Source organism: Amblyomma americanum, chromosome 2 (assembly GCF_052857255.1).
Source record: "Amblyomma americanum isolate KBUSLIRL-KWMA chromosome 2, ASM5285725v1, whole genome shotgun sequence".
Classification (NCBI taxonomy): Eukaryota; Metazoa; Arthropoda; class Arachnida; order Ixodida; family Ixodidae; genus Amblyomma; species Amblyomma americanum.
Genome location: NC_135498.1, coordinates 39,500,878 through 39,526,522, shown reverse-complemented (window position 1 = coordinate 39,526,522; position 25,645 = coordinate 39,500,878). Strand labels below are relative to the sequence as shown.

The following is a 25,645-nucleotide window of genomic DNA, read 5'->3' as shown; positions in this document are numbered from 1 at the left end:
GCGAAATAAGAAGTGGCTTTGTTTCCTTGCATTTCTCGCAGACATATGCGATTACCTGAACATTTGGCTGTAAAACTTGAGGGAGAAGAAAAATATAACGATAATGAGCAAGAACGTTCGAGCATTTCAGGCCAAATTACCACTCTGGCAGCGCCAGATAAAAGCGAAAAACCTGGACCATTTTCCAACTCTCAAGTCGGACGCGTTGTCCAAGAATCTCTAGATGTTTCCGCAGATTTGCTCCGCAATATCGAACAAAAATTCAAAATTCGGGGTCAAGCCGTCCATAGTCTCTGCAAACAGTTCGATTTTTTTTTCTGTACTCTTGTCAGCATGGAGTATACTGATCTGTATAATCAGCGGTGAAAATTCTACGCCGTAGCTGATGTGAACTAGATATGATTATGTCATCCGTAGCATCTAGTAGTGCGCGAATTGTGTAGGTAAAACAGGCTTTATTATGCATCCACAATGCGTGTTATCATGCCGCTTATGTACATTCTGACAATAATTTTAAAGTTGAAAACACAGTGCACGCTTTCACAGCCTCCTTCATTGCTATGACTAAGCAGGACGCAGCACGTCAATCTTCTTTTTATTTTATTGAACTTTCTTAAAGTGAAGCACTTCATAAGACTAAAAGATGTGAGCGAGAATCGAAAGCTTTTCTTCAAGGTTGCCTTTGTTTTTTCTCTATCTACCTTCCTGATTACCCTCAATCGTTCCCTGAAGCCCGCTGAAATGTCTACATGGATAAAAACAGTTACTGATCTTTTTCTTTCCTTTCAACCTCATCTCCTCAACCCCCACATTCTCCACTATAACTTTCTTGCTCACTCAGTCCGGCAATCGAGCAGTGGATCTGACTCAACCTGTATTGTGCAACCTAAGCAGAATGAAACGGTTTGTGAGCTTGCAAAACGCGTTTTCGCAATTATAAAGTTTCTTAAGCGCTCAACTGCGCATGCGCTGCAAAGCATGGCCACTTTTCGAAGAGTGAGTCGCCGTTCACTTTGTGTGCAGCGCTCTAAGCAAACAAGAAGGGAGAGGCACGATCAGGAGCTTTTAAAGTGCAGGCACTCGATGGGAAGGGAGGGGGGGGGGGGGGATCGAACGCAGTTCGATTGCAGGGCTGAACTCTAGTCTTAAGAATACGGAGCACGGCAGTGGGTTTAAAGGAGAGGCACTCGTCAAAGTTGGCGGAAAAGCAGTGCCTCGATTTCCATCCTAAACTCCAGCGCTTGTACTTTTTTCATTTTCAAATAAATCTCTCGCTCCCTAAAATTGAACAGTCGACTGATGTAGAAACGGGCATTTGCCCATTCCGTCTCTTTCCTAAAAGGGACAAAGACGGATAGACAGATGGGATAAGCGAGTGAAAAAGAAAAAAAAAAACAAGAGAGGTTCGTCAATGATTCAAGGGAAGTTCGCGGCTTCTTTTGAAGAGAGGTTTGCAAACAGCTGGTCGAATTAGAAAACTGGGAGAGGGTATTTGCGGTATTCTCCAATGAAAGAAGACTGAAGTGAGGAGGGGTATGCAAAAAGACAGAAAAAGTAAATTAGAATGAAAATGAGGCCAGAAAGAGGGGAGGCTTTGGAAAGTGAAAGCCGCTTTCATTACTGGTGCTTTTTTTTCCCCCTCACGTTGTGCTGACACGGCTGAGCGCTGACACACCGCACTCCACACACTCTCTCGGCTTTCCGGGCTCGCTATATATACGTGTTTAGAGAGGCCCATGAAAAGGCCTTCTTTTTCAGTGCCGCGAAATTGGCCCGGCCACGACCGAAGAATTCATTCCAGCCTGCACTCCCGTGCATCCTTCAGACGTGCTTTCAGCGTAGTGACGTCATCGCCCGGTAGATTTGCAGCGTCACTGTACCGTGAGAAAGATGGAGTGGCCTATGAGGCCTAAGCAAAAAAAAAAAGGCACATTAGAACCGTGACTTGAGAAGCGGGAGTTTTTAAAAGAGAAAAAAAAGTGAATGGATTCATTCAAAAATTAAGTTTTTTCTTTGCTTCCTTGAGAGCGCTATCGTCTACTTTTGCCTTAGTTCATATCGAAAGTTTGGAAGACGGATGCTCTTCCATACCTCTTCGAGGGGAAATTGCCTCTTGCGGCACATTAACCTCAACCCGTCAGGTCAGGCATGATGCTTAGCTTAGTATAGCAACGTATAAGTGGATAAAAGACGTCGCATCGAACCGTGAATATCGTGCTCAAGAAGGCCACCTGCGTCTTTGATGTGCTTTAATGACTTTCTTCATTCGGCTGCCCGTTGCACAGAAGATAATTATTTGCGCTTCGTAGCCAATGGTTTTTACAAACAGCGATTGAAAAAAATAGACTTTTGTACGTTTATGTGAAGACGATGATTATGATTTTAATTTCAATGGCGGAAAGGCAGCTTGACCAAAGAACGCCATGGCTGTAGGGAATCCTGGCTAAAGTTTTGTTGCGCGACGACAGCGCCACATTGCTCCCCTAGTGGCGGATTCTGCTGCGTTGACAGCTGCAGCGTGCGTCTATGATGTCTATGGTAAGCATCATGGTGGGCATCATGTTGGGCATCATGTTGGGCATCATGGTGGGCATCATGGTGGGCAGTTAGTTTTGACTGAAGCGGCGCCGCGGCTACCTAAAGGCGGGAAAGCGCCTTGCTTGTTTCTTCCCTCACACGACGCATGCGCTTACAGCCGTATATGTGTTGTCTAGAGAAATTATACGCAGGCGGCAGGAATTGTATAACGCAGGTGGAGTGATTAGTGCAGTAATGAAGAGCACTGCAGTGGTGATTAGGAAACAAGAGTATCCATCCATCACTTAAGGCAACAGGAGAGAGCACGCCGGTGGACCCTCTAAAATTTATGCACTTTGCCGACACTTAAATTTAATGTGTACCTAAATCTCTGTATACATAGTACGTTTACTGCATTTCTCATCCATCGAAATGCAGTCGCCTTGGCCGGGAAACGAACCCTTGTCTTCCGACTCAGAAGCTGAACGACAAAGCAACCATGATCGGTGCATTAGAAAAGCAGTTGTAATTATTTTTGCACTCAAGGTGGCTACAGTTCACCAGTTTCAAATGGAGCTATGCGTGTAGCACATCGTTCATGCTAGTCCATTTATATTTTTTATCATCAAAAGTCAGCATAGCTGACAAAGACTAATCCATTCTTTTTATCTTAGAACTGTCTTCATCTTTGTAAAAAAAAATGGCGCCTGACCGATGCTTAAGCACAAGACTTATGCAAACAACGACGGACAAGCGGAGTGATTTGACTATGTGTTTCTGGCTGCTAATGGGCTGGTACCATGGCTGGTAATCCGGTTGCGGCCGCTGAAGTTGCCGCCCTCGATAAAACTTTTTGGTCACATAAGAAATGTTGCTTATGAAATTAGAAAGTGCAAGTGTGAAGACTGGTATCATCAAACGTCACGTGACCACCGTAAAATCAGGCGTGTCGTGAATAAAAAGATATTAGTGAGTGTGACAGACGGCACAGCCCCGGTAGCACTGGAGCAACTATCAACGACCGTAGCCACAAGTTGTGGAAATTACTTCGCGGTATTTAAATCGGTCGCTATCCGGGGATCCTGGGATAGATTTTTTTCGCATGGCAGGAGTCAGTTGAATGGACTAATGTCAGCAGCCGCACGGCATATATAAGGGCTATTTCGATTCAATTTACGTTTCTAGGAGCTATATATGATAGTAAACCGAGCAAAGGGCGTGGTAAGTATGTGGTGAACGCCTCTTACCGATACCCTTGCGGTGTGGAATTTCCACTTAACCGCTGTGGACCAACCTCAAAGGAAAAACAGACATTCTGAAGCTGAGAAAAGGAGTCTGTGAAGCATGGTCTGCATTCAGAGCGAAACAACAGTGTGCGCAGCCACCGACGCCATGCGTTCTGAAGAAGTAACCGGGACCGTGAAAGTCGCTCAGGAGAACCGACACTCCGTCGTCATTCAACACTGTCTTCACCCTTACAAAAAAGGTCTGTGGACACTCTATAGACTTCTTGTAGACTCTGCTGCATTCCTATAGATTTCTTCTTGTCTATTCATAGTCTATTGACTTTCTATAGACCAAAGTGGACTCAAACTGTATAGCCATAAATGTAAAGATACACTGTTCTCTAGGGATTGTCTATAGAGAGTCTGTAGAGTTTATAGACAGAAGTCTATGGGAAATCTATAGACTGTAAAAAGAAATTTTTGTAAGGGCAGGATTCTAGTGGACGGTATACATTTTCCGGGCACCAAAATGGAAGGCTTTTCGCACACTGTTCGACGCGCAGTCCGGTTCCCGTTCTCTTGCAACTTTCTTTGAGAAGCGTTCGCACAACATTTATACACTTGGAGCATTTTTAACGCTAGTGTGCTGAAAGATCCGCGTCGCAGAAAAGCCGGCAGGCTTTGTCGTCGGCGTTGTTGGCCGTGAGCGAAAAATTCCCGGAGAATTTCACAGAGAAACAACTTAGGTCGCCGGCGGGCCACCCAAGTCGTGTGACCTTGCTCATGTGACCTTGTGACCTCACACAACCTGCCCAACGTATTTGGAACAAACTGTCAACAATGGCAGGTGACAGTTAAAACAAAGATTGGCCGCGAGAGGTTGCTCTGGAAGAGTAACCTGGGTCTCACAAGCCCCATTGGTGGCAGCACCTGCCATCGCAGGGAAGTGGTGCTTAACCGCTGCGCTACTGCGCCAGGGGTGGCATGACGACTCCCAGGGATCTATGAATGTAGAGAATGACTAGTGCTACTACATTACAAGTCTAAAATGACGCGAAGTCCCGCAAATTTGCATCGTACGATATATTAACCAAGTTAATCCAGTTCAAACCAAGCAAAACCATACTTAGTTAATATAAGCCATGCCAAACCTGGGCTTATCGTGATAGCGCACGATATTTCGTGATTAACCCTATGCTAAACGTTGGCAGTTGCCTGCCAACGTCGCTACAGACCGTGCTGTCGGTTCACTGCGGGATCTATGCAGCCGCTAATGCTGAACTACGAGTGCAGTGATTCTTCCATTCGGGAAATTTTCACTTTTTCAGGGAACTTGACGCAGAAAATTTCACCCAAAAAAAGAATTTTTACGGAGTTTCAGGAAATTTCAGTACCGAAATTGTCTCACTTTTTTTACAAATTTACGGAGTTCTCAAGTTTTTGCAGGGAAAAAGGGCATGAGACATAAAAATTTTAGATCTGATTTAGAGAATTTTTCGTTACGGCATGGAGCATAACTCCTGTGTTGGAATTTTTTAATTTTTTATTGCACCAGCACTTATAGTGGCCGTTCGTGCATTTAGTTATTCTGTTTGTCTGTTTGTCTGTCTGTCAGTTTGTCTGATGCCGGTTTTGTGGCAGGCTGTTCGCCTACCCAGCGAATGGTGGGCTGCTCGGGAAGAACAACCCGGGTGGCAACCCAACCCAAGCAACCTAAGTCCCGCCGATGGCAGCACCTGCCACAGAAGGGCGGTGGCGCATCGCTTGACCGCTGCACCACTGCGCCAGGAGTGGTAGGAAGAAACCCAGGAATCAATGAATTCAGAGAATGACCAATTCCGCATATATGGACATTGGCCCATTATCGCGACCCGAACAACTGCCATCCGTAAACACTGGACCTGAACACCGGAGCCGGATAGAAAACACCTAATTAGCATTTGACCTAGCTACGAAAATCTACTACAGTTTTTATTTGTTTACGTGTGTGTCTAAAAGGTACACATGCGAACAAGTGTCATTGTACACCGCCATTTCCTCGTACGATATGCGTTTTGGAAGAGCAAATTTTTTTCAATCCAATTTTCATAAGTCCCCACAACCTTCCTTCGTTCATTTAATTTGAAATCTTTCCACTATTCCATCCTCTGGCAGTATCTGACAGCATGGGTTCTCTTTACAAATACACATCGGTTACCTCAACATACAAAACGTTTTTCAGACTAACCATGTGTAATTTTCTAGATAACATGGTTCTCGTAACGGCGCTAGTTAGAAACTACAAATCTGAATTTTCCTATGATACCTACTGTTCTCTATACTTCTCTGCGCCTGGCGCAGCTGTCGCTGTCACTACTTGTTCACCTCAGGGGAGGGCAGGAACTACGACAGTTGCTTCTTTTTCCAGGTATGGCCCGTGCGCAGCCGGATGACACTGTCCGAACTAGGGAGAGGAGTTCCACATGTATACTTTGTGCATGGAGGAATCCAGCGCACCCGCTCACAGCCGTTGAGTGCGCAATCGAATCGAGTAGTCCTCTGGGAATTTCCTCACAGCACGGGAATGTCGAAATCTACGCTGTTCCCTATAAATCACAGTGGCCACAGCTTTTCACGGCGCTGGCGGAACCTCCGTCTGTTTGTTCGCGCCGCCGTGTTCAGTCTGCGGGGTGGGGGGGGGGGGGGGGGGGGAACGAAGCCGAAAGGACGTGTCTCGGATCGATAAATCATTTCGCGGTTGCGCTCCTGACCGTACTTTCTGCCTGCCTGCCACCGCATGCGTGTGTTTTCTTTTGTTACCCAAACGGCTCCCTACGCTCTATCAACCGTCTCCCTTCTTCCGCACATCCCTTGCTTCCCCATCAAGTCCTGCGCACTCCTGTCGGCGCTCCCGCTATCCCGTTCGGCGTGTATTCTCGGAGGACGTGGGTGGCGGCCATCGTAACGATTGGCTGGCTCGCAGCTAGGGCTCTAAGGCTAAGTGAGGACAGCGGAAGGAGGTCGTTGTCGTAACGCGAAGCTGACTAGAGGCTGTTATCGCGCCGAAGCCGGTGCGTACAGGCTTGTTGTTCGGCCTGTACCAATTTCGGGGGCGGTAAACAATTTGCCTCGTGAGTGCTGTTGCACGTGGGTGTCGAGTTGCGGCTGTTCCGCATCGGAACGTATTTCCACACCGATAGGTTCCTGTAACAACGCCCCCGCTGGAAGGCAAAAGAGGAACTGGAGCCTCATATAATGAGAAGAAAACGTAAATCAAAACCTTGGCGATTGTCCCATGGCTTGTTGTCAAATTATCTTCCTCTTACTTTTACAGGGCCTGTTATACGGGGGCTATGCGAAGCTTTGCAGGGCTATACCGGTTCGCTTGTTTTATCCTTAATACAGTTATAATATAGTTGGTTCTTGGGGGAAAGGAAAGAGCGCAGTATCTGTCTCATATATCGTTGGACACTTGAACCACGCCGTAAGAGAAGGGATAAAGGAGGGAGTGAAAGAAGGAAGGAAAAAAGAGGTGCCGTAGTGGAGGGCTCCGGAATAATTTAGACCGCCTGGGGATCTTTAACGTGCACTGACATCGGACAGCACACGTTCGCCTTAGCATTTTTCCTCCATAAAAACGCAGCCGCCGCGGTCGGGTTCGAACCCGGGAACTCCGGATCAGCAGCCGAGCGCCCTAACCCCTGAGCCACCGCGGCGGGTCCTTAATACAGTTAAAACTCGATTTAACGAAGTGAAGAGCAACCACGAGTTAGTCCGTTAAATCGGGATGTTCGTAAGATCGAGGAAGGCATTTTTGCGCCCTTCGTTATCTAAAATTGAAACGCAGCGGCACCCAAGAGCTACCGCCGCATCACATTTGCCGGCAAACCGCGCCTACGCGTAAGAAAAGTTTACGAAAGCAGCCCGAATCGCTTGTGCGTGAAAGCGCCTTATGGTAAAACGGGTTCGAAGCCTTAGGTGGGAAGCGCCGCTGACTGTCGAGTCCTTTGTTCCCTGCAGCGACGCAGCTTGTAGCCCCGTCAAAACATAACAAGGGCTGTAATTCCGGCGCCTAGATATATTACTGCTGGCACGCTGCTAACAAGCTACGAGACATCGTGGGCAAATTAAGTGAGAAACTCTTTTATACTCATTTATTCCCAGAGAGGATTCATTAAATCGGGCTAATTTGCCGTTTGTTTCGTTATTTCGGGTCATTGAGAACATTGAACCATATGGGCACATGTCAGGGAATCAAAATTTCTTCTTTAGATCGGCAGCTTCGTAAAATAGGGTTGCGTTAGATCGAGTTTCAAATATATTAATTGGTTGTGCAGAAAGGATAGGCGCAGTAACTGCCTCAGTCAGAGTAGGCATCCGGATTGTATCATGAGTGAAGGATTGAAGAGAGGTTTGAAAAAGAGAGGGGGAAAGAGGCGACGTAGGGTAATGCTCCTGATTAATTTCGGCCATGTGGTGTTCTTTAACGCGCACTAACAATGTACTGCGCATGGGTTTCATGTATAAGAAAGGAGTTTTCGTATTTAAGCGGTTTCGTGCATACGAAACGTGCGTTTGATGAAACTCGTGTCGTATTGCTGAGTTTTCGTTATCCATAGGAAAACAATATTTTTAATCAGCGCATATAATACAGGGTCCACTCTGCATGAAGTGTGCTTTCGTAGCTTATCAGCTGATATATCTGCGTATAATCCTGAGCGTAACCGAAACATAATGCGGCAAACCTCTCTTCTTTACTTTCTGGCGCCCTCTACAGTCCGTCCTGTCCCCCAGGTAGTGAGGAACCGATGTAAGTCACATGCTTCGAAGGTATTCTACGCGAGGGGAGTCGCGCAATAAGTCGAGGTCAACAAGAAGCCAACCGAGACAGCCTCTGAAGCCGATATACATGGTTAGAGGGCATGTATAATTCGCGCCAACAGCACGTGCGTGCCTGTCGCTGTGTACCCGCGGCGGTTCTGTGTTACGCACACATTGGAGCGTCTGCCAAGCACGCGCCGACGACCTCGCATTTGCGTATACACGCGGTTGGCTATACGCTAAAGCATGCCGACAGCTTGTTGTTTTCATTTTGCAGGGAGTCCTTGGACTAAGAGCAACTATGTTTACATAAGAGAACGTTGCACCAGGGCTGTGGGCATGACGAAGACAGGGGACTCAATTCTGAGACCGCGAGGTCAGGAAGAAACGAACACTTTCTTTTCTCTTTAGTTCTGTCTCTTCCTTTCTTTCTTTCTTTCTTTCTTTCTTTCTTTCTTTGTTTCTTTGTTTCTTTCTTTCTTTCTTCCTGTCATTCTTTCTTTATTTTCCTCTTTCCTTCCTTCCGTCCTTCCTTCCTTCTTTTTCTTTCCTTCTTTCTTCCCTTTCGTTCCTTCTTTCTTCTCTTTCTTTCTTTTCCTTTCTTCCTTTTTCTTTCTTTCTTTTCTTTTATCTTTATTTCCTTCTTTCTTTCGTTCGTTCGTCCTTTCTTTTCTATCCTACTTTATTTCGTCCTTTCCCTCCTCCTTTATTGCGTTCTTTCTTTATTCATTACCCTGTTCCTTCTTCCCTTCCTTCTTCGTTCTTTCTTTTGTTCTTTCATTCTTTCCCTTTCTTTCGTTCGCCCTTTCTTTCTGTCCTCATTCATTTTGTTGTTTTTTTCTGCCATTCTCTCCTTCTTTATTCATTTCATTCTTCTCTCTTTCATTCTTTCTTTCCTCCTTCTCTCTTTTTCTTTCCTTCATTCTCTCTTTGCTTTCTTTCATCCTTTGTATTTTTCTTCAATGTTTCTCCCTCTTTCAGCCTTTCTTTTTTCGCTCTTTTATTTTTTTCCTGATTTCTATTTTCGCTTCATTTCTTTCTTTTTTCCTTTTGCTTTTCTGTCTCCCTTGATTTCTTCCTTTCCTTCTCTCTTTATTATTTCTGCCCTGTTCTCCCTTTTTTTCCTTTATTCCTTTCTTTCGTCTTTACTGTCCTCCTTTTTTCTCCGTTTCCTTCTATCTTCTTTCATTCTTCCTTTATACTGCTCTTTCTTTCTTTCCTGCTCTCTGTTATTTCTGTACTTTTCTACCTTTTTTTCCTTTCTTCCTTCCTTTCTTTATTTCTTTATTCATTTCCTTTATCATACTTTCTTTCTTTATGGATTTCTTTCTTCTTCTCTCCGTCTTTTCTTCTTTCTTCCTTTACTTTCTTTCTCTGTCACGAGATTAGGTGTGCTGTGGTTTCATATATAGCGCCCAACATCGGACACAACGTTGGGAGGGACCCGCAAAGTGTGCAAATAAACAATCCAGCGGTACACTTCTTGTATACGGCAATCTTTGATGGCTTATCTTCCTGAGGACTAGAAGAAAAATCACCGGCAAGTCCGTATGTTAATATATGCAGAGTCCAGCTGGAAGATAACTGTCGGATTGTATTTAGCGGGCAGAAGATCAGGCTTCGTTATGTTTCCAGGCATGGGGAAATACTGTATGTGTCCAAAGTCTATAGCCAATGCCAATCAGTAATTACTCCCTTATTACAAATCTATTCCACCTTGCGGTATTCCCTTAAACATTTGACCAACCCTGCCATTCGCCAGTTCATAGACGTGCGTTTTCTTGGCTTCGTTCTTGACTCGTCTCCAGTGGCCACGGGCTGTACACTGATTGTTCTCGTAGTTATTATCACGCCTAAGTATTATACGTAGAATCACAGGCGAATACGGAAGAAATCGTTCTTTCCCAGTGGTCAGATTGCATCAAGCACTCGTTGTGAGCTTCACAAGGTATCAGCTATCATTCTTTTCCCTGCAAATATCCCAAAGTGAATGTCTAGTTAAATCCGAATTGGCCATTAGAGAGTCTCGACTGCACGCTGGTAATTCCTTGCGTGCGAACTCAGCACTCTGCTCATTTAGCGGAAACACGTTAGATAGTGCTTTAACATTTTGCAAGAAATTTTGAACAAGATTTGAAAGTTATTACTGATGGTTTAGTGGGTAAATAAGCGGTGCTAGCGAAGCGGCATTGCATGTACTGTTTTTGAATGCTGTCACGTCTACCCGCCTCACCCAAGTTGTGCCCACCACAACGGCTGGTATAGCTTTGCCATTGAAGCTGCCGTAAAAAAGTTTAGATCTTTCTCGGTTCAGCATGTTGTAGTTCGCACGGATTCGAACCCTGCACTTCAGAGGTTAGAATGGGGCTTCCCTACTGGAAGGTTCTGTATTAGGTCGCAGCGTCTGGTTCATCAACAACACAGCAGGGGACTCCCTGTACGTGTTCACTGAATAAATTTGCGCATAGGCATCCTGCGAAACTCGGTTGCTGATAGCCTCGCCCATGAAGCGCTGCCAGTTGAATCCTCAAGTCCCACAACATTTCAAACGATTCTTCAAAGAGACAGTCATAAGATATTTCTAGTCCCTGTGGTATCGACCAAAACCAATTTCTATGCGACGAGGAGACTGAAAGCTGCTGAAGACGCCTTACTACACCGCATACGTTGGAGTGATTTTCGTCCTTCTGCGTAAATGTATAAGGACTATGGGGATTCACAACACTACCTTATGTGCGGCTCAGGTCACGATGTGGTGTGGGGGATCCTACTCATCTCCCTCAGCAGGGTAGGGGTGCGTCGCACAGATCTCTGCGGGACATTGTTCACCAACGTGAAAACCACACAGTTAGGAGGAAGACTTCCCTTCTTCAACTACAATTCGTTGAGGATAGTTAACTGGACTCCAAATTGTGAGAGTGGCATATTCACTCGTGTGTGTGCTTGAGTGCCTGGGTAGGCTTGAGAAATAGGCAACAAATCCTTGCCTTTATTTAATATATAATGCGTCCCTACTGCGGAGAAAAGGGCTAATACCACTTATAGCCAACAGCAACGTCTGCCTCTGCTTCTAGGCCCAAGTTATTTCGTTGCGAAAACACTACTTAACACAGTCCCAACTAAGAATCTTCTATGAGGCCTCGGGTTAATTCGGGTAAGCTCGGGTTAGTTCGGAGGAGCGTCGCGCAAGCTGCAGCCAGTGGGAGGAGGGCGTTGTGTCAGCTGCAGCTGAGTGGAGAGAGGGTGTGAAGATGAAGAGCGAGAAACGCGGTTGCGTGCACATGCACGTGCCAGAAAGAGGCGAAGTGTACACACATGCTTGCGCACGTCTATTCGGTTTGACTACATCAAAACACTACCTCTTTTTTTAATGCTCTTTTCTTTTTCTTGCATCCTGCTTGCCTGCTACTTCCACAATATGCATTCTTTTAAAGACAGAAGACGTCCATGCAGAACTATGAACACACTTTAGGCTACCTGATGCACTCGATGGTGTGAAAACATTGCACGAATAAAAAATAAAGAGGAAGGAGAATAAAATCGAGTGACGGAGACCATGAGACACGGCATGCCTTGTGTTTCTTATCTAGCCGCTCTGTGTACGGCCCGCTGCAGTATATGGTTATGGAAATCGTACAACTGTCGACAGCGACGAAATACGAGTATGTCGAAGACGACGCGGTAGTCGAAGTATATGACGTTTCTTTCGCGAATAAAGTTTGCCGCCTAGAGCGTGGGAATTCGATTCGCGATGACCGATGCAACGGACGTGCGCAAAGCAGGAGTTCGCAGGGCAGTGGCGCAAGTATCGGAACGCTCCAGCTGTCAGAGCAGACACTCTTGCGACATAGTATACGCTTCGTCCTGTTTTCCATCTCAAGAAGAAAAAAGAAAAAAAGAATAATATGTCGACGCTGTGTGTTCTCTAAGGCCTATCGAACGAGAGCTCAAGAAGCTCGACACCTTCCTTCTTAAAAAACGCTTCATTCGACAAGTGCTCCCGACTTGTCGCAGCTCGAATAGACAGCGGAAAGGATGATTCTGGAAGACAGATACGATTCGCTGCCAAAGGCTCATTCCTTTTAGCGTGTATGTTTTCTGTACTGTGTCTCTGACGTAAAAGCACTGATGGGACACAGTTCACGCTTTTTGAAACAATGTAAAGAATGAAAGGAACGTCGGGCGGTCAGGAAAGACGAAACGACATGTGCTGTCCCTGGCAGATCAGCGCCCGTTCCTTTGTGTTTGTGCTTGTGTGGTGCTGCGCTTTTCTGTTCCAGTTGGAAGGTCGGCTACCAGCCGTTCCGTGCGAACCAACTGCCTCATATTTCCATACGCCAATGAAGAAATGTTCGCTTGTGTAACTGTAGCTCTCAGATTGCTTTTGCAGTGTTCTCGTCGTCCACAACAAGTCTGCACAGTTTTTGAACCGGCGGTGCTAGTCGGGTACATTAAAACACCTTACGGGGCGTCCGTCAAATAGCGCGACTACGTTTACGTGCAAAAAATAATCGCGGACAGTTTAGGAAATACTTTTCTCTGCCGTAAAACTCGTTTATATATCTGACGCAAGAGTGTGTTAAGTGAACCTGGAAGCAAGTTGCTCTCCTTAGAGGTCTAGCCGCATGAATTAGCCCAAAGGGCGGCCGTGAAGCCTGTTCGCGTGAACACATCAAGTAGGGCACGATCTGCTCGCTAATTTTATGGGATCGAGTTCGACAGTGCAAATTGTGCGCGTCATGGTTTTTCTCAGTAATACATCCGCTGATATGCTGAGTTTTGCATCCAAATTATTAAAATAATACTTACAGCAACGGTCATTCAAAATTATGCGACTTTCAGCATAATGTCATATGCATGCGAAACCGCACCGAAGTTATACGCAGTATCGTCTCACGCTTTGAAAAGTCTTTGTTTCAGTCAGCATAAATGAATTTTTTTTCTCTTACTCTCCCCAAAGTTTTCACTTGCACAGAATTTACTATTCAATGTAAATCCAGCCCGAAGAAATCGAACCCGTCTAAACCTGTCTCAGCGATGCTCATGCGATCACTTTTCGCGCGCGAAGACGTGTTGGCTAGGCTAGCCTGTGTGCATTTGCTTTCAGCGCAAGCGCCGCCAAACTGAGTGACGAGGGGAACGTGGGGTGTACTTGACGGTGGCCTTCGGTCTCCGGCGCTTATTTTTCACACCACATCTGTGTCATGCGGTGAAGCCAACCTAAATAAATTCTCGTACCTTGCCGTGCTTCGCTGCCGATGGCATTGCGTGAATGAACTGTACCTTTATGTAAATGATGTTTATACATCTTATGATAGGCGGTGACTAGTTCGAAACCAGCGTTCGCTGCGGCTTCATTGGAAAGCAGGTTAGGCCTAGGACGCGACGCCTAGTTGTTGGTGCGCTACCGGCACGCCAGGTGGCGGCACAGCGCTTCGAGAAGCGCTTCACTAGCGTCGGAGCAGTTTATCCTTCCTTCTGGGTTACATATAAATTTGTCTATTGCCATTTTTCATACATCGAATAACCGATATGTCGCCCTAATTCGAGATCTCCTTCGAGTTCGATATATCCGGATTCGACTGTGTCTTTACGGTTCATTGCAGACATAAGTCGCTCTTTCCAGTAGACCACCCCAATCTTGAAGAGATCGGGAGACTCGACACAAGCCGCGGTCGAAGGACCCAAACCATCCCTATTTTTCGAAGAGCCACTCCTGACTCTTGAAGACGCAGCTGTAGGCCTTGCGATCTGAGTTTAAACCCAAGAAGAATCCTCTAGAAGCTTGTTATTCCGGCTTCGCTGCTTGTAAAAGACCTGGTATCATGTTGTGCCAAGCATGTAGCTTAAAATTTGGGCTCGGAAAGAAATAGCTTCTTTCTTTCTTTCTTTTTGCCATCCAAGTTATCCTTCCTATAAATGATTTTTTTCACTAGCGTTTCTTTTTTTTTCTGCTCCACGCGCGGGCTCTGTTTACTCTCGCAAGCTTGTGCTTGAGAGACTCGCTTTATGCGCTCAGTTCCCGAGCGCAAGGTATAGGAAAGCAGGATAGGAACTTGTTTACCTTAGACGTGGGATTGAAAACAAACACTGGCGTAATGGAAGAGGGGAAGGTCTTGTTTGGCAGGCTTTCAGTTGGGACTGGTGTTTTCAGAGGCAGTGCGCGTGCTTCAAATAGGCTGGTTGTTTTGTCTCTGATAGCCTACACAAGTTGACTCTATCGCAAAATACAGATTCTTTAAATGAAAATCGCTCTTGCAGGTGAAAACATCTATTTTGCGTAGGAACCTTTAGTGCAACTTTTAATTAGTAGACGACGTGCACATTAAGAAGGTCATGGCTAACTAACTAACACGAACTACTAACTGACACCGACATACTTCAGCACTTAAGATTATACCGTCGGGTCTACCCTCCGCCGGCTAAGACCCTAGACAAAGGGGAGGAGCTACACCTCAGAAAGCTACAGACCAGCACATACAACAACCCACGGAGACTACACGCAATATATCTGCAGTCATTTGACTCACAATGCAAATTCTGCTGGGAGAAGGCGGACCTGTACCATATGGTATGGGCCTCCCAGCGAAATCAGGCTGTCACTGTTAATAACCTGCCAACACAGGAGGGCTGGGAGGCAGCTCTGACCAGCTCGGACGAAACGAGTCAAAAAGAACTCATCGAAAGAGCCCGGACAGCAGCCTCCTAAACAATCTCATTTAAATATTTTCACCACCACCATGAATGTTCAGGGTAAATATGCTAGCATTTTTACTGACTATATACGCTCGCACTGGAGTTGAATGCGGTCATTGCCGAGGACGATGTCCTTGCAAACTTTTCGAACGGAAGGTTCGTCTCTGGCTGTCACTTGTCACATTTCCATTTAAGCTTGCCCATGACACTCATTTTTTTTTGTACGTTATAGGCTGTTATTATCGACACAGTGAAGCATTGTAGAAAACAGAACTGGGGGTAGAGGACCAGGCGCCAAGTCTACAGTGACCGTCCTCAAACCAATTTCGGAATCCTTGCATAAGAATCGTCCTTACTGAAAGTTCTGGGTAGAAACCTGTGCACTAAATGTGTAATGATTTATGATATCTCTGTCTCTATTGTTGTTGTTGTTGCCTCAAAAGCCATGGCACATACCCACGGTGGGGGATTAGCCAGAGTTTAGTGCAGATCCTAACAGGAGAAAATTCATCTATAGTTAATAAGCATTCCGCACCTGCCGTTTTATTTTTCTTCTCATCAAACTGTGTCGAATCTTGGAAGCGAGTGTCTGATGCTGTACTTGTTAGAGTTTTTGTCGTTTGAAATGGCTGAATTACGTTATCGCCATGTGAAATTCTAACTAGAAGCCATTCGCGTTAAACGATACGAACGCAGTTGTTCTCTGAAAAAAAAAAAAACGTGATTACAATCACTGCACCGCTCCTTCATACGACCGCGTAGATTCCAACCAAATTCGCATTCCTCTTCTAATTCGCTCGGTGTCCCTCGGTCCCTCCCCCTGTGTCCGTTCCCTCCAGCTCGCACCCTGACGCACAGAAAACACACACCCGCGCAGCACGTACACATGCACCCTGTACACAACTACACCTATATAGGAGTAAAAAGAGAGTAAACAACCCTCTAGCGCACTCCCTTTTATGAAAGGGAGTGTGGGTTCCTGGAACGTCGCGCAGCTCCGAGTTCGGTCAGGTCGTTAACATTGTAGCTTGAAACCAAACCTCGATAGGGAATTGCAACCTGCACTGAGCCCTCCACTTCTCCAGATTCCAATCTGAACGCTTCTCCCACGTGTGTCGTAAAAGGATCGGGGGGATGGTCTCACAACAACACCAACAACAAAAAAGGCTCCTTGCTTAGAGACTGATTTCGAAGAACTCGTAGTAATTAGCCGGGCATGGCGGCTATACCGCCAAGTTAGGCGTTGTAACTGGGTAGTTCATTGTTTTCTCCGTGGTACCTGAGGAAAGTTAAGCAACTTGTGCTCTTCAATTGCAGAGGCGAGGTGTAGGCTTGAGAGTGACGCATGTTTTTCGCGTCACAAACTATTGTGTCACGCGTACGTCTCACCTGTTTCTCTCTGTTATCAGAGTAGCTGAGCACAATGTCGATTTCGTTATGCGAGTGAGCAATATGTTCGAATTGCCCGATTTCGGCTTACTTAACCTGCCATAGATACTGACGCTTTACTCTTTACCATAGGTAGCTCAAGACATGCACCTGTGGTGACGCGCATTTGTGCGAGGGAATTGTGTCAGCTCAAAGGCCTCACAAACAACACTCACTGTTCACCGTGAACACGCGCACCGTTATCCGAATGGGGCACAAAGCGTCCCAGATGAGGGCATACCTGACCACCGCGTTTCATTTGGAGGTTACATAAGTACTGGAATAAAATTAAATAATTTATTCCGCCCTTGAGTGAACTCAAGATATAGCATTTCGCGAACCTTTTTGCGCCTTTCCCACTAGGCAGTACTTTACGTTTGAGCAAAATGGAAAACAGGAGGCGCTGTTTGCTAAACCTTTTTTTTTTCGACGGCGTTCGCTTCCAGTAGATATATCCTAAACTTTGAGGAGAGCGGACATAAGTTTAATTAAAGGCTAGTTAGAGCAAAAGTCATCAATTCCCTGAAATCCCTCTGGTGTACGCTGGAAAAGAGAAAAAAAAACACACACAACGAATACTGACCCGACTAAAACCACGCCTGCGACATTACCGACGAAAGCTCCGCATACGCCTTTCGGACGTCTGCGTGGCGGTGATTGCGCGCGCCCACTCGAGCTCGGCTTGGCTTTGGCTCGGCTCGAGACCCGACTCGGCTCGTTTAATTTCGCGCCTCATCATTCACAGCCACGCAACACCGCGACCTCAGCCAGCGGTGCGGACAGCTGCAGGGCCGCAGAGAGAGAGAGAGAGGACAGGAAGGCACTCGAGGTCGTCCGCGAACTTTCAAACGAGCCCCAGCGGGCGATGCCGGACGACAACGACGAGAGGCAAACTCGTTAGATATAAATTCCCGGACGCGGCGCTTCATTAACCAGCATGCGCTCACCGTGCGCAGAGCTGTCGTTAGCGCCGCCATTGCACTCGCGAGCCGGTGGCGGTGCCTGGCGGTTGTTCGTTGGAACATAAGATAAAACAGCCTCGGCTGTATGCGTTTCGTACTCGAGAAGTATCCTCGGAATGTGCCCATATAAACGCGGGGAATGAGGCGTTCCAACCGCGCGGGCGGGGTGCACGCATACGCGGTGCTTCAATGCGCTGAATGCTCGGTAGTGGGAGAGGCAACCGCCGAGCGGTATACCGTAGCCTTTGTTACCGTTTCCGCGAGGCTGCATCGCCACGAATATACCTTTCTTTTTTTTCTAGGGGAACCAAACTATAGCCGTCTATATCGCTCAGCTCTTCGAAGCCCCGCGTTCTCGCATTCGTTCTCATAATAATACCGGTATTTAGAGTTGAGGCAGCAGGCGCTGGGCTCAACTAATCATTGCCCGAATAATTTATGCGCGGCAGTATATACACGGCAAATATAGACGACCGCGTAAATGAAGACTTAAAGAAAGGGCGAAGAGCAAGTAGCGCCAATATTAACGAGAACACATTTAGCCAATAGCTGCTCCTTAATAAGCATCGGTGATAATCACGCGTTTTCTTTTTCTACAGTTGTTTTTGTTTGCTCAAATAACGCCCCCAAACCATTTACAATTGCACTGGAGAAGCAACAACAAAACTTGTTCTTGTGTGTGAACTGAGTCTCATATTTCATATGGCGAACTACCTGTACAGCCCCCGTCAAAAGTATTCAGGCCGCAAGGGTTTGCTTTTCTTCCGTGTAGTGGATCATTGAAGGCTCCCGGCAAGCTGAACATTTCCCGCAAGGCGAGAGGCACCCTTCCCCTGTAGCTTTTCAAGGCACTCTGATTGCCGTGACTCGCCGGTGCTCCACCATGCATGCCGCTGAAAAGCAAACCGTGTAGCCTGAAGGCTTTTGACCAATACTGTACGCAGACACAGAACTGCAACAAGCAACTGTTTAAGTGCCAGCCCCCACGGTGCTGAGAAATGGCGTGGAATTTCTGCGTTCTCTCACTGTTCTTTTTTTACTTATGACATCCATGATTACGTGTAAATGAGTGTAAATAAGGCCGGTGGAAAAGTTTACGGGATGCGGGTGTGCGGATAAAAATTAATATGGGTATACAGTCACGCAAGCCAAAAACCTGAAATGTCTGCAGGTATAAGGGAACGTCCAGGCTACATCCGCAGGCAGCAATGCCAGGTGAATGGGCCGCCAGGGCGGCGCTACAATAATTATGTTCGCGGCACTCCTGTCTTCTAATCTTTTGGTGGTGTCTGCACGTATTAAAAATCGCACACAACATAAATACTTCAGGTGCTCCTTCACCGTCCCAGCCTGTGCCAGTCAGCTGTGCTGCAGTGTATTATAGGTGCTTTGCCGCTCATTCATCCCGCTTACTGCTGTCTACTCTTAATGTGAACCAAAACTTCAACGCACAAAGATATCGCAGCAACCAGACCCCGCGTAACCGTTTTCAGAAGCAAGCAAACCAGGCGTTTGCAGAAGCGGCGACGTCATTAATTCATCCCACACTTACCACGGATATAACAAAAATAACTAAAAATATACACAGATGGCGCAAGCTGTGTACACGGCTCACATGCATAAAAATGATAAAATTGCGCTCAGAATGACTCCACGAATTGAATGACATCACTTTCAAGCTGTTTAGACTACGGCTTTTGTAAAAAAAAAAGGGGGGGGGGGTGAACAGATCGTACCAATGCCTTCGCAAAAAGACCTCAGATGTGGTACATATCCTTACCTCAGTGTTTTGGAAGTATTAGACAACTTGTATTAGAATTGAAAATTGCTTGTCATGAGGCAATTGACTGATGGAAAAGGCTCGAAAGGTCTAAATTTTTCAAGTCTCTTTTTTCCAGCCAAGATGGGTCTCGTCGAACTAGGCACTGGCGTTTGTAAAAACACGCAAAACAGCAAGCAGGCCTAACAGAGAAATATAAATGCACACTAAATGGCTTGTTTGATAGTTCAGTAGTATTCCGATTAGGTACACCGGCCAAATATTTAACCGGCTTGATTTTGGCATACCTAATTGCACCTTGCAAAAGGCTTCTCTTGGCCAAACCGCTCGCATATTCATGCTGTAATCTGACGCGTGTTGTGGCATTTGGTGGTCCATTAATGTTATGCTTGAGTGGAGTAATGTCGTGATGGAATCAAAATTATCAGTAACCTTCAGCATCTGCGGCTACGAAGAGCGAAAGCAAGCGGTGGTGGCGCAATCGCGCTTATTCTTAGAAATCGACAAAGGCTTCAAATTAAACGCAGTGATTCCTGCGTCAGTGTGCAGTCGCTCTTCTCGAGAGGTAAGGAATACCGTTCGGTGCATATCAACGTGAAGTGGATACTGCTTGCTCGTTTTGTTTGCGTTCGAAGTGCGCAGCCCGAGCAAACGAGCATTCGGGGAAAAGTCAGTTATCACGTGCGCTTGTACCTTACTTGGCCGCACGGTTTGATTTTTTGAACAAATCTTAGATGATCCTGCAACTTTTTGTTCTGTGAACGTTAGCGTCTTGTATGGCTTCCGTCATTTTGTTTCTGTTTTTATTGTTTTGGCTCTAATAAACTAATGCGAAACTAATACGTAAAGTGATTGACCCTTCATTTTGTTTGTGTTTTTATTGTTTTTGCTCTAATAAACTATTACGAAACTAAAACCAAAAGTGATCGACTGCCACTTGTCTAGTACACTGACCAATCAGAATAGCTGACTGGAATACTATCCGTAACCAGGAATTCCAGACACGCGCTTCTAGTTCCCTTGGCTATACCACGAGGAGCATGGATTTGACAATTCAAAAACAGAAAACAGGAGAATGACCGAGAGGCTGCAGAACAAAAAATTATAGTCTGCTAGACCTAGCGGGACTGGCTGCGCGCTGTCCCGAAATCCTGATAATGCTAGAGGTCGTCGACCACTCATAAGGCGTTGTTGGGTGTGAAAGAGCGCTGTTAATTCTGTCTTAAGCCAGCTGAAGCGGGATTAATAGGCTATCATCAGTGCCCCAAAAATTATCCACACCCTCATAGTCTTCATTACCACCATGATCATATCCACATATCAATTGAGTCACTATAGAAAAAAAGCCTCTACTTCTTTCTCTCTCTCTCTCTCTCTTTTCACTCTCTGTGCAAACTACATCTGTACTGCGCGAATATTTTTGAGTTAGTGTTTCTACGCATATTCCGCACACGCATCAGCAACGGCAGACACGCCGTTAATTACCCGTAACGAGCATTCAGTCCCTTTTCTTTGTATTCAAGCTTACTCTGCTGGCATTTCGTTGCCGGAAAGAGAGAGAGATAACAGCAAGACATCGAAGGTGCAGGGGTACTATTTAATAACCTCTTTTTTACCGCTGTAAGCCGATAGGATATGGCAAAGGAAGCTCTTTCAGGGCTCGGAAATGGTTCGGTTGCCCGAACTTAATTTGTACTTTCTTTGCAAGCGCAGCCCAGAAGACTAGCCCAAAGGTGAATGCTTGATAAGAGGTGGTATGTTCTTTCTCCCCGTTGGGGAATAAGGAAAGAACGTGTAAAGAGTGCGCACTGTAATGCGCAGTATGGTAGGTACCCCTCGCTTGTAAGAAATTTCGTGCGATAACTTTTCACTTGAATCCTTGCCGCTTACACAACTACCTCAGAAAGGCAGGGCAAAGAGTCTCAGCTAGAACGCGAGCCCTAGCTAAGCTCTATCTAGACACAAATTGTGCACGATTTACAGATTGCGCATTTACGAGATGCTTAAAATCTTGTGCAAATTGAAGAACTTCTAGCTCGCGCTATTCGTTTTGAGCACGCCGAGCTTGAAACGCTGCTTGAAGAATATAGTACAGTGGCAAAAATAATTGCGAATTTAGCCGCACGTTATAAGAACCGCGCGCACGCCCTCTATAGAGCTCTCCTGTATTCTTTCATCTATCTGCGTGAGTTTCGCCAGTAATATGGACGACGTGCCTGAAAACATTTGTCCCACCTAAGGTTGTCTTATAGGTTCTTCAGAAGCCACGTTTTATTTTTCCACAAAGTTAACGGAACTGATTAGTATTTCAAAGGATGATGTGAACACAAATGAAAGAAGTGAGACGGCTGGAGCGTGCTGTGTGGCCTATAGATTTTGCTGAACACTAAATATGTTTCACACACGTGCACTCTCCAGGATACCTCGCCTCAATCACGTTTTCTGTCACGGGAAATTGTCATGATAATTAACACTTTTACAGAATAGTGTATTTCTAGAATGGCGTATAATAAGTGAATCGTACACGCAAGCTCATCTTGCAATCAACCGTCCCCACTTCTGCTGCGTTCGTCCTCATATTATAAATATGGTTCATTTTACGTCTATGCATCCGTTCGGGCACGTAACTGTAGCTGATATTTTGCACCACTTCGAAAGCAGGGCCTCTAAAGCTGCCTTTTACAGATTTGGTCTCCTCCCTGACCGTCCTATCAACTTCATATATATTGCGAAATAGATTACATTTTAAATTCAGATTTTTTGAGCAGCCGCCCTTGCACGCCCGATGGAATACATGTCTTCACGAGAGTAACAGACTGTGCAATACTTGCGGCTCTTCCCAATTGAGACCTCATTTCTTTCACGATACGTTTCATGTTGTCTCCCTGTACACAATTTGGCGCGCAAAACTGGTGTGTTTGGCATTGAATCGTCGGTTAATTTAATCGCATAATTTGCATACCTGGCTTTCAGATCGCGCAGCGTCGGCATTGCGCGCAGCCGAAATCGACGCACGCTTCGCAAGCGTAGAAGATGCACGTGTCACGAAGGTCATATCACTCACGACTACGGGGCCAAGGTTATGTGCGTCACCTTGGATCATAGACCGGAGTCATAAAGGAAACATTTGCGGCAAAAGCTTCTGAAACTCACGGCGGTGTATACGTACACTTCTTTGGAGGCTGTTTGGGCGTTTCCCGTTTGCATCCTGCAATAGACGAGAGTGACGCTTTGAAACTTTCTCCTTATGTAGCGCTACTCGCGAGTGCTAAAGCGTGAAGGATACAGCGTAAGAGGTTGTGCACGCTATTAGATTTTTTTTTTTTCAGAAGCACGTGCTTGCTGGTAGCACGGAAGGAAATATCTTACTCGTTATAAATATGTAAGCGACATATGGATGCTTCGTCAACTTCCGGGCGTAGCAAAGGTGTTGCATTTGTGATTTAGGCTGGGCCATACGTCTGTTCATCTTACAGAATAATTCTGCTATGTAAATAAAACTGGTGCGACAATATACCTTACCTCTATACCCTGTGGACGTATGTAAGATCTATATGCTGGTAGGAAAAAAAGCATAGTAAATGTAATACCTCCCTCCGTTTGTGTTTTCCTTATTTTTGGCAACTAATTTGAGATTACATTACCCTTATTGTCGGCTGGCTTGTAAAGCTTTAATGAACGAAAATAAACTGTATACGACTCCATCTTCTAATGGAGTCTCTTCTCTTCGCTAGCAGCTTGTTTGTTATAAATATATTAAGAGTGAAGCTGTGTAAACCTGAAATATAACCGACATCACTGGTGATCACAGCTGCTTTGTAATGGTCCCAGACTTTCTTCTTGCGAGGAATAACTTAGGTATTCAGGACTGTTGTCCGAGCTGTGATTGTAATCAGTACCACACAGTCAGCAACGTTGAAGTAGTAGAATTCTGTGGAGAAAACTTGTAGCGCCTAAAATATATCAGCCTGTGAGCGTTGTCTGTGTAACCCATGGTTTAAACACTGCCCGCGTTATAAACACGGCAAGGTGCGGGTACGGGCTGGTTCGTATCCCCGCTAGACGCAAAGCACGCAGAAAATGCAAGGGCGAGCGAAGGCGACAGACACGCCTGTGCTGTAGAAAGCGCGTGTCACTTTGTCCTAGCTTTGCTTCTTACACGGTCGTCTTCAATTACATTTAGAATATTTACGTCATCAAGAGCAGCTGATGCTCCACGCGTGAACATTGGTTTCGTCAGGTGCTGCATGATGGATCAGCGCTAAGCAGTGTTCAGTTGTGCTAGACGGTCCATCACTACACATATTTCAGACGACTTGCCAAAAAAAAAATCAGAAGAAATGAGAAATAAACCATAAAATGACCGTAAATTTATAAGAGCTGGCCTTTGATATTTTTGTCTCTGGTAAAAAAAAATTGTTGTTTGCCGCTTTGGACTTAAACTAATTTTAAGACGGAATACTGAACACGGAGAAGGAAATATGAAGCAAAAACTAAGAGGATTCAAGATAAAAAGAGAGAAAAAAAGTGTCTTGAAGTTCTCTAGTACCATTGTAAACCAGCTTTCCGAGTGATGTATCGTGTAGGACAATTGCTACAAAGACGTCAGAGGAACGCAGCGGGACTTCGTTTCTTTTTATTCATTTGTTAAGACTAGCGGCGCTGTGACGTGTCTTGTGCGAAACACACTACCCAAGCGATTGCTGCCTTTTTCTACTGTCTAGAAATGGCCTGACTTTTCTAATGCTGGCGCTGTACCATTACAAGAGCTAGTTCCGCGGACACTCCGTTTTTACTGTATAAAGTCTATATAGGCAAACAGAAAAGCTACATAAAAGTAAAAAAAAAATCTCGTGACGTTACCCTCACGCATTCTCTGTCGTAGAACAGAATAATTTAAACAGTCCCCACGTATGGTACCTTTTACGTTCCCGAAATGAACAACCACGTTCCCGAAATGAACAATCTGAACGCATAAAACTGAATTAAAACGAAGCAAAAATGCTATCGCACACCAATAGCGGTGTATTGAGGTGGTTTGTCGCAACCAGGCGCCCAATGCATTCAATCATGGACGCTTACCTCACGAAGCCCGAGCACAGTGGAGTTCCCGCATTGTGACACTAGTGACCCTTGATATTTGCGCATGCGCTGAGCGGAATACTTCGCATAGCGAGCATCCACAGTCCCGCAAAAGGTTAAAGCCGGTGTATATTGCGATCTCAGGCGGTTGCCTAGCAAATAGAAGGCGAAGAAAAAAAGGTACATAATCGAACCAGAGTGGATATTGACTCAACGACAGAGGAGCGGGGAGGAGAAGGGCTGGGATGGGTTGGACTCGATTGGAGGCCGATTTTAAGCTTTGTTATATAAGTGGCGAGAAGAATCGGTACAGGAGGAAATAGGAAAATAAATAAGGAAAATGGTATAGAAGATAAAGGGGGGGGGGGGTGCAATACAGAGAATGATGAAGTATATACACGGCTTGTGTGACGGAGAACACAGGAGGAATTCCTCGATCTTGTGTTTTACAAGAATTCCTCGCCCTTTTTGTCAGTAGGTGCACAGGAAAAGCTGCAAGAGCGCTCGATCGGGCGGCATTGCTTTGGAACCGGTCCAATTAAACGTCCTCCTGGAGAGACAAGGGCGCGGTATTGTGTCCCGCGTATACGGGGGCCTCTTGGGGGAGAAAAGAATGCCCGCCTCTTGTGCTCTGAGAGATCAAAGCCTTGGTGAGGAAAAAGATTGTCTCCCCCCCCCCCTCCCCGCCCCCTCCCCGCCCCCCATCCGTCCTTTCCTCCAAATGCCTTGCGGGCGACTTGAGTGAGGCCTCGAAGCAAACAGGAAGAGCGGTGTTTTTGTTTTGTCTATTGTCTTGTCTGTTTTCCGCTTCTGTGATTTATTTGAATGTGCCGGAAATAATAAACAAAACGTCCAAGGGATTCCTCGGCGTTTGTATGTATATATATATACGTTCTGGGTCAATTTGTTAGCCCGCGGCCCCACGAAGGCAGCCATGGAGCCGAAACCAGGAGTGGATGAAAGAATGTAACGCGACGGATCAAAATGTTCTCGCGTGTGCTTAACGATGATACTTGTAGAGAGTGTCCGGTAATGAATGACGTTGTAAAGAATGGCGACAAATATGGATGCCTTGGATTAAGAAAGCGCGCGGAAGGGCCACGCACTAGGTTTAAGAGTAAAGAAGTTGCTGAGAGTAGCCAATCCTCTTGGTA

The 25,645-nt window shown here is 45.8% G+C and overlaps 1 protein-coding gene across 6 annotated transcripts in view; it reads right to left on the bottom strand.

Annotated features, from left to right (window-relative positions):
• The window catches only part of LOC144121052 (uncharacterized), a 173,026-nt gene that overhangs the window by 52,347 nt on the left and 95,034 nt on the right, over positions 1 to 25,645 (bottom strand). For 3 of the 6 annotated variants that reach the window (XM_077653972.1, XM_077653970.1, XM_077653975.1), the window contains one exon: positions 22,579 to 22,617. The exons of the other annotated variants lie outside the window; for them this stretch is intronic. In XM_077653972.1, the coding sequence (XP_077510098.1) occupies positions 22,579 to 22,617 (39 nt within the window). The remainder of the gene's footprint in view (positions 1 to 22,578; positions 22,618 to 25,645) is intronic. 6 annotated transcript variants of the gene reach the window in all.